The sequence below is a fragment of the Oncorhynchus masou genome, chromosome 12, assembly GCF_036934945.1.
Source record: "Oncorhynchus masou masou isolate Uvic2021 chromosome 12, UVic_Omas_1.1, whole genome shotgun sequence".
In the NCBI taxonomy this organism is placed as follows: domain Eukaryota; kingdom Metazoa; phylum Chordata; class Actinopteri; order Salmoniformes; family Salmonidae; genus Oncorhynchus; species Oncorhynchus masou.
In genome coordinates, this window is record NC_088223.1 from 88,822,884 (window position 1) to 88,832,662 (window position 9,779).

General features: G+C 48.2%; 1 protein-coding gene across 1 annotated transcript in view; it reads right to left on the bottom strand.

The window, feature by feature from the left end:
- The window catches only part of LOC135549421 (teneurin-2-like), a 167,503-nt gene extending 166,798 nt beyond the window's left edge, over positions 1 to 705 (bottom strand). The window contains exon 1 of the mRNA XM_064979392.1: positions 340 to 705. Coding sequence (XP_064835464.1) covers positions 340 to 705 — 366 coding nt within the window. The remainder of the gene's footprint in view (positions 1 to 339) is intronic.
- Positions 706 to 9,779: the final 9,074 nt, after the last annotated feature.

The window sequence follows — 9,779 nt, forward strand, 5'->3', positions numbered from 1 at the left end:
AGTTGGACAACTGACCAGGTATCCCCCTTTCATTCAGTTGGACAACTGACCAGGTATCCCCCTTTCATTCAGTTGGACAACTGACCAGGTATCCCCCCTTTCATTCAGTTGGACAACTGACCAGGTATCCCCCCTTGCCCTTTATTTATTTACTCAAGTTAACATACTGCACCGTAAACATGAAATCTGACTTCAATTATTGACATGCCCTGGGCTACGGCCAGGTGACCAGTAAAATGCCTTTTAACAGGCGTGTACGTGTGCATCTATACACACGCGCACACACACACGGGCACAGCACGCACACATACACACACATGCAGACACGCACACACTCACACAACCCCCTGGCAAATGCCAGTCACATATCAGCCTTCTGATAACTGGTAGCATCATTGTCCAGGGGCCCAGAGTCTGGCTCTGGGGACAGACAGCAGGACGCAGGTCATTGGTGAGCAGCAGCCCAATGGGCACTGTGACAGGGTCAGTCTGCATGGTGACTGGGTCAGTCTGCATGGTGACTGGGTCAGTCTGCATGGTGACAGGGTCAGTCTGCATGGTGACAGGGCCAGTCTGCATGGTGACAGGGTCAGTCTGCATGGTGACAGGGCCAGTCTGCATGGTGACAGGGCCAGTCTGCATGGTGACAGGGCCAGTCTGCACAGTGACAGGGTCAGTCTGCACAGTGACAGGGTCAGGCTGCATGGTGACAGTTCAGTCTGCATAGTGACAGGGCCAGTCTGCATGGTGACAGGGTCAGCCTGCATGGTGACAGGGTCAGCCTGCATGGTGACAGGGTCAGTCTGCATGGTGACAGGGCCAGGGCTGTGTGCTCTAGGATCAGCCCCCACTACTCTGGGATCAACCCCCACTACTCTGGGATCCGCCCCCACTACTCTAGGATCAACCCCCACTACTCTGGGATCCGCCCCCACTACTCTAGGATCAGCCCCCACTACTTCAGGCTCTGGGATCCAGGCTCTAGAATCAGCCCACACTACTCCAGGCTCTAGAATCAGCCCCCACTACCTCAGGCTCTAGAATCAGCTCCCTCTACTCCACGCTCTAGAATCAGCCCCCACTACCCCAGGCTCTAGAATCAGCTCCCTCTACTCCACGCTCTAGAATCAGCCCCCACTACCCCAGGCTCTAGAATCAGCCCCCACTACTCCAGGCTCTAGAATCAGCCCCCACTACTCCAGGCTCTAGAATCAGCCCCCACTACCTCAGGCTCTAGAATTTTTTTTATTTTTTATTTTTTTTACCTTTATTTAACCAGGCAAGTCAGTTAAGAACAAATTCTTATTTTCAATGATGGCCTGGGAACAGTGGGTTAACTGCCTGTTCAGGGTCAGAACGACAGAATCAGCTCCCTCTACTCCACGCTCTAGAATCAGCTCCCTCTACTCCACGCTCTAGAATCAGCTCCCTCTACTCCACACTCTAGAATCAGCCCCCACTACTCCAGGCTCTAGAATCCGCCCCTGCTACTCCAGGCTCTAGAATCAGCCCCCGCTACTCCAGGCTCTAGAATCAGCCCCCACTACCCCAGGCTCTAGAATCAGCCCCCACTACCTTAAGCTCTAGAATCAGCTCCCTCTACTCCACGCTCTAGAATCAGCCCCCACTACTCCAGGCTCTTGGATCAGCCCCCACTACCTTAAGCTCTAGAATCAGCTCCCTCTACTCCACGCTCTAGAATCAGCCCCCGTTACTCCAGGCTCTAGAATCAGCTCCCTCTACTCCAGGCTCTAGGATCAGCACACTGAGGCAAACGGTGCTCGTCTTTGCATCATCTGACCCTGAGGAGCAGCCTGGCCGATGTTGTTCTGCACAGCTCCCCCTACAGAGGCTGTGCCAATACCCTGCTGCAGTGACGCAAACCACAAACAAACATAAATGTGTTCGGCATTGTCTCTCTCTGTCCCTCTTATACACACACACACAGCGATGAACACGTTTGGTACATATATACAGGGCTATACTGTACGTACTGCCCAATCAGACATACATTGACTTAACACATGGAAAACAGAAATGTGCTCCTTCCTTTGATAGTTGAAGGATAGAGTCAGTGATATACACACTCCAGTATTCATGATAGCTGGTATATATTGAGCCTCTCCAACCGAGGGAAGTCATTAACATTCATCCCTTTATGGATCACGTTTTCCTTTCAAGACGATGAAAATGGGATTGTTTAGACGTTAATTGAGATCTTTAATTACAGTGTTTTCCTCCACTGTTAATACATTTGTCATAAACCCAGTACGAACTATTCCTCTTTCTTCTAATCCAGACACTGATAACACTGACTGCATTTAAGTGAGGATTGGTTCAAAAGCCGCAGTGGTCTAAAGCACGGCATCGCAGTGCTAGAGGCGTCACAACAGCTCCGGGTTCAATCCCGGGCTGTGTCGCAGCCAGCCACGACCAGGAGATTTATGAGGTGGTGCACAATTGGCCCAGCGTCGTCCGGGTTAAGGGAGAGTTTGGCCAGCCGGGATGACCTTGTCCCATCGCGCTCTAGCGACACCTTGTGGCGGGCCGGGGGCATACACGCTGACTACGGTCACCAGGTGTACGGTCACCAGGTGTACGGTCACCAGGTGTACGGTCACCAGGTGTACGGTGTTTCCCGACGACACAGTGGTGCGGCTGGTTTCCAGGTTAAGCGAACAGTTTGTCGAGAAGCAGTGCGGCTTGGTGGGGTCGTGTTTCGGACGACACATGGCTCTCGACCTACGCCTCTCCCGAGTCCGTACATGAGTTGCAACGATGGGACAAGACTGTAACTACCAATTTGGTAAAATTTGGGGTAAAAAGTACAACAAACAAAGTACAACAAGCCTATGCACCACATATAGGCTGATTCTAATAATATACAGTATTATAAACCTGTGCCCGATCACCACATTAACCATGTTTACATCTCAGAAAGATATATAGTTTGGCCCCCACATTGTGCCTTAAATTATCCAACAATACACACGCCTTATTTAATAGCCTTAACTCTCCAAGCAGCTCTCTCTCTCTCTCAGCCAGGACTTGGCATGCCGTCAAACTTGGCAGAGGCTTCGAGAAGTGATGCCTCCGTGTGGTGAGGGCACATACCAGAATATATTAGAGTAATGCACTATGAATTGGACCCTCCACCATGTCAATTATTAATGACAGTATCAGACCCTGAGACATGGACTCTGAGTTGACCTGAAAAGAGGCAGAGAAGGAGAAGGCTAAATCAGTGGCTTATGGGTGAAATCACCGGGAAGCCAAGACAGGAAAAAAAAAACCGATGTGTTGTGATAATTGCGTTTTTTTCTCTAAAAACCTGTTCATTTATATATAGGCTTAAGCCGAGACAATTAGAAGACACAGTGGCAGAATAAATTCAACCACAACGTTTGTTTCACCACAAAAACGGAGAGCAACATTTGTCCACAAAGGTTATTGTACGTAAAAAACAGTCACATGACCTACAGCATGGACACGAAACACAGCCAGTGTTGAAAACAGCACTAGTACACAGCTAGTCAAGATAAAAATAGAGAGAGAGAGAGAGAGAGAGAGCGCTAGAGCCTTGGAAAGACACAAGATGCTAATGAGAATGAGTTTTAAAATATCAGGCTCCCAGAATGCACTTATGTACAGGCCAAACAGCCGCAGCGGAAATTCTATGTAAAAAAGTACCTGCCTAAATCCAAGACGTAAAAAAATGTCTTTTTATATTCAAAACACATCACAGGGCATGTCCTAGAATATAAGTAGAAGATAGTGCAGCACATGTTGATGATGAGTAAATCAGATTCTCAGAGGAACATGAATATGGTTACATCCATTTTTCCTGAGACTGAGAATTACTTAAAGGACAGTCCGACATTAACAGGTGGGTTTTAATCTAAAACATTATGATTACTTGTGGCAGAATGTAGAATCATTTAGCATGTTAAGCTGACAACCACTCCCTCTTACCTTAATTGCAATCAGTTGTTCTGGGAGTTTCCCTGGACTCCATTAAATGTTTTAAACCTTTCTGAAAACAAGTTTCATCAGCCGCAATCTGCAGATCAACCTAATTAAATCCAAATGCAACCTAATTAAATGCCCTTAGAGTGTATGATGCAACACATCAAGATGCGGTGTATATATTGTATATAGGTAACATAAAAACTTGAATAATGATAAGGTGGATACATTGTTTATGTGGTGTAAAATACCCCCACCACCCCACTTTTTTAAATATATAAATGATTTGGTATGTATGATATCCTTTCCATTAAACAGGCAGGTGTAGTCAGATGAAGCCCTAGGCTACTACAGAATAGACTGCCTACATCTCTGATACAAAAGCTACATCCTAAAAAGCAGACGTTGAAATGCATGGATTCCAAAGCAGTCAAAATTCAGTAGTCAAAATTCAGATGAAAATTGCAGTTCCAAAAAACTATCAACGGACTGAAATAGGATATCTCACCACAGACGTACCCCGGTATGTCAGCCAACTTTACGACCAAATCCAGGGGGAGCGCGAGAACCGCCCGAATATGATTTCAACAGCATCAAAGACGTCGTTGAATGAGCCACACAATATCACTCGATTTATTCAGCTTACCTTTGCTTTTCACCATGCTGCAAACTTGGTTTCTCCTCTACTTATCCAAGAGAGCTGGACATGTTCTCCAGCATCGACCCCCGGCGTCTGCTAAAAAGCAAAGCAGTCGAGTTGTTCTGTGTCCGCTACAGACGCGCCAAGACAAGACAGCGAAAGGCGCGAAACTAAGGTTGTCAGCTGCAGTAGCGGGTAGCTTTATCTGAGCAACGAATAGACTACAGACATTGAACCTATAGACACCCAAGTATAGACATCCAACCTAAATCCTCAGAGCTATTAAGTGCACTAACATGACCATGAATTACACGCAGCCAAACTGACAGAGACAAAGAGGCAGGCAATGGTGTACAGTACAAATGTTGCAGAGGGGCGGGCTGGCGCGTAAAGGTGAGCTCATGGTGTCATTATAGGGAGTGGATTTGTCTCAGCCCCCCGCATGCTCTACTAGATAACTCCTATCTCCCTCTTTACGAGGTAACCTCTATCTCCCTCTTTACGAGGTAACCTCTATCTCCCTCTTTCCGTTGCGTTTGCGGCAAGTCTCTCGGGGATACATTGAATGCCTTTATGCTCTCGCTATGGGGTCAGGCAAATCCTGTTTAGAACATCATGCACCATTCATCTCCACTCCTACAGCTCTCTCTCTCTCTAGTATTCTACAGCTGACATGGGTAAACTCTGTAGTTGGCATAGACTACTGCAGTTTCCCAGACAGACGAGGGGAAATAGCATGTTTTTCATGTTGAGAGTCATCACGGGTGCCATCACATCTCGCCGATTACTTTAAAGTTCATATAACTCGTCTGCGTGTGATTATACTTGTATATTAACATTTATTATAGTAGGCTACAATATATTCCTGAATATTACAAAAATGTTGTTTAACATGCGTCTGTGAAACCAGTTGTCTCTGTAGTCCAGAAACATAGTATTCTAAGGTTAATCAGTCCATTGGATACAATTGTAGTTCTTGATGTATAAAACAGGATTCAAGCCTAGTTCTGGAAACATAATAGCCTGTGGGACTGGGAAATACCGGCTGTGCAGAATTGTGCAGATCTGTTATTCAGTCACTGCCTGTGTGTGTGTGTGTGTTTGTGTGTTTGTGTGTGTGTGTGTTTGTTTGTGTGTGTGTGTGCTTTTGTGTGTGTGTGTGTGTGTGCATGCTCATGTGTTTGTCTAAAGGGAGAAAATTAGATTATAAAATCGGTCCAATGTCCTTTGTTTTATCTTTAGCCCACAGAGGTTCGCAAAAAGGCCACTTCTTTTTTAAATTTCACTAGGCAAGTCAGTTAAGAACAATTTCTTATTTACAATGACAGCCGAGGAACAGTGGGTTAACTGCCTTCTCAGCTCAGGGATTCAATCTAACAACCTTTCAGTTACTAGTCCAACACTCTAACCACTAGGCTACCTGCTGGTAACTAGTCCAACACTCTAACCACTAGGCTACCTGCTGGTTACTAGTCCAACACTCAAACCACTAGGCTACCTGCTGGTTACTAGTCCAACGCTCTAACCACTAGGCTACCTGCTGGTTACTAGTCCAACGCTCTAACCACTAGGCTACCTGCTGGTTACTGGTCCAATACTTTAAACACTAGGCTACCTGCTGGTTACTGGCCCAACACTCTAACCACTAGGCAACCTGATGGTTACACGTCCAACACTCTAACAACTAGGCTACCAGCTGGTTACTGGCCCAACACTCTAACCACTAGGCAACCTGATGGTTACACATCCAACACTCCAACCACTAGGCTACCTGCTGGTTACTAGTCAAACACTCTAACCACTAGGCTACCTGCTAGTGACTAGTCCAACACTCTAACCACTAGGCTACCTGCTGGTAACTAGTCCAACACTCTAACCACTAGGCTACCTGCTGGTTACTAGTCCAACACTCAAACCACTAGGCTACCTGCTGGTAACTAGTCCAACACTCTAACCACTAGGCTACCTGCTGGTTACTAGTCCAACACTCTAACCACTAGGCTACCTGCTGGTTACTAGTCCAACACTCTAACCACTAGGCTACCTGCTGGTTACTAGTCCAACACTCTAACCACTAGGCTACCTGCTGGTTACTGGTCCAACGCTCTAACCACTAGGCTACCTGCTGGTTACTGGTCCAACGCTCTAACCACTAGGCTACCAGCTGGTTACTGGTCCAACGCTCTAACCACTAGGCTACCTGCTGGTTACTGGTCCAACACTCTAACAACTAGGCTACCTGCTGGTTACTGGCCCAACACTCTAACCACTAGGCTACCTGCTGGTTACTGGTCCAACACTCTAACCACTAGGCTACCAGCTGGTTACTGGTCCAACACTATAACCACTAGGCGACCTGCTGGTTACTGGTCCAACACTCTAACCACTAGGCTACCAGCTGGTTACTGGTCCAATACTTTAAACACTAGGCTACCTGCTGGTTACTGGCCCAACACTCCAACCACTAGGCAACCTGATGGTTACACGTCCAACACTCTAACCACTAGGCTACCAGCTGGTTACTGGCCGAACACTCTAACCACTAGGCTACCTGCTAGTGACTAGTCCAACACTCTAACCACTAGGCTACCTGCTGGTAACTAGTCCAACACTCTAACCACTAGGCTACCTGCTGGTTACTAGTCCAACACTCTAACCACTAGGCTACCAGCTGGTTACTGGTCCAACACTCTAACCACTAGGCGACCTGCCGACCCTACACTCTAACCACTAGGTTACCTGCTAGTTACTAGTCCAACACTCTAACCACTAGGCTACCTGCTACTTACTTGTCCAACGCTCTAACCACTAGGCAACCTGCCGACCCTACACTCTAACAACTAGGCTACCTGCTGCTTACTGGTCCAACACTCTAACCACTAGGCTACCTGCTGGATACTGGTCCAACACTCTGACCAATAGGCTACCTGCTGGTTACTGGCCCAATACTCTAACCATGAGGCTACCTGCTGGTTACTGGCCCAACACTCTAACCACTAGGCTACCTGCTGGTTACTGGTCCAATGCTCTAACCACTAGGCTACCTGCTGGATACTGGTCCAACACTCTGACCACGAGGCTACCTGCTGGTTACTAGTCCAACACTCTAACCACGAGGCTACCTGCTGGTTACTGGTCCAATGCTCTAACCACTAGGCTACCTGCTGGTTACTGGTCCAACACTCTAACCACTAGGCTACCTGCTGGTTCCTGGTCCAACACTCTAACCACGAGGCTACCTGCTGGTTACTGGCCCAACACTCTAACCACTAGGCTACCAGCTGGTTACTGGTCTAACACTCTAACCACTAGGCTACCTGCTGGTTCCTGGTCCAACACTCTAACCACTAGGCTACCAGCTGGTTACTGGTCCAACACTTTAAAAACTAGGCTACCTGCTGGTTACTGGCCCAACACTTTAAACACTAGGCTACCTGATGGTTACACGTCCAACACTCTAACCACTAGGCTACCTGCTGGTTACTGGTCCAACACTCTAACCACTAGGCTACCTGCTGGTTACTGGTCCAATGCTCTAACCACTAGGCTACCTGCTGGATACTGGTCCAACACTCTGACCACGAGGCTACCTGCTGGTTACTGGCCCAACACTCTAACCACTAGGCTACCTGCTGGTTCCTAGTCCAACACTCTAACCACTAGGCTACCTGCTGGTTACTGGTCCAACACTCTAACCACTAGGCTACCTGCTGGTTCCTGGTCCAACACTCTAACCACGAGGCTACCTGCTGGTTACTGGCCCAACACTCTAACCACTAGGCTACCAGCTGGTTACTGGTCTAACACTCTAACCACTAGGCTACCTGCTGGTTCCTGGTCCAACACTCTAACCACTAGGCTACCAGCTGGTTACTGGTCCAACACTTTAAACACTAGGCTACCTGCTGGTTACTGGCCCAACACTCTAACCACTAGGCAACCTGATGGTTACACGTCCAACACTCTAACCACTAGGCTACCTGCTGGTTACTGGTCCAACACTCTAACCACTAGGCTACCTGCTGGTTCCTGGTCCAACACTCTAACCACGAGGCTACCTGCTGGTTACTGGCCCAACACTCTAACCACTAGGCTACCTGCTGGTTACTGGCCCAACACTCTAACCACTAGGCTACCAGCTGGTTACTGGTCTAACACTCTAACCACTAGGCTACCTGCTGGTTCCTGGTCCAACACTCTAACCACTAGGCTACCAGCTGGTTACTGGTCCAACACTTTAAACACTAGGCTACCTGCTGGTTACTGGCCCAACACTCTAACCACTAGGCAACCTGATGGTTACACGTCCAACACTCTAACCACTAGGCTACCTGCTGGTTACTGGTCCAACACTCTAACCACTAGGCTACCTGCTGGTTCCTGGTCCAACACTCTAACCACGAGGCTACCTGCTGGTTACTGGCCCAACGCTCTAACCACTAGGCTACCTGCTAGTTACTAGTTCAACGCTCTAACTACTAGGCTACCTGCTGGTTACTGGCCCAACACTCTAACCACTAGGCAACCTGATGGTTACACGTCCAACACTCTAACCACAAGGCTACCAGCTGGTTATTGGCCCAACACTCTAACCACTAGGCTACCTGCTGGTTACTGGCCCAACGCTCTAACCACTAGGCTACCTGCTAGTTACTAGTTCAACGCTCTAACCACTAGGCTACCTGCTGGTTACTAGTCCAACACTCTAACCACTAGGCTACCAGCTGGTTATTGGCCCAACACTCTAACCACTAGGCTACCTGCTGGTTACTGGCCCAACGCTCTAACCACGAGGCTACCTGCTGGTTACTAGTCCAACACTCTAACCACTAGGCTACCTGCTAGTTACTAGTCCAACGCTCTAACCACTAGGCTACCTGCTGGTTACTGGCCCAACGCTCTAACCACTAGGCTACCTGCTGGTTACTAGTCCAACACTCTAACCACTAGGCTACCTGCTGGTTACTGGTCTAATGCTCTAACCACTAGGCTACCTGCTGGATACTAGTCCAACACTCTGACCACGAGGCTACCTGCTGGTTACTGGCCCAACACTCTAACCACTAGGCTACCTGCTGGTTCCTGGTCCAACACTCTAACCACTAGGCTACCTGCTGGTTACTGGTCCAACACTCTAACCACTAGGCTACCTGCTGGTTCCTGGTCCAACACT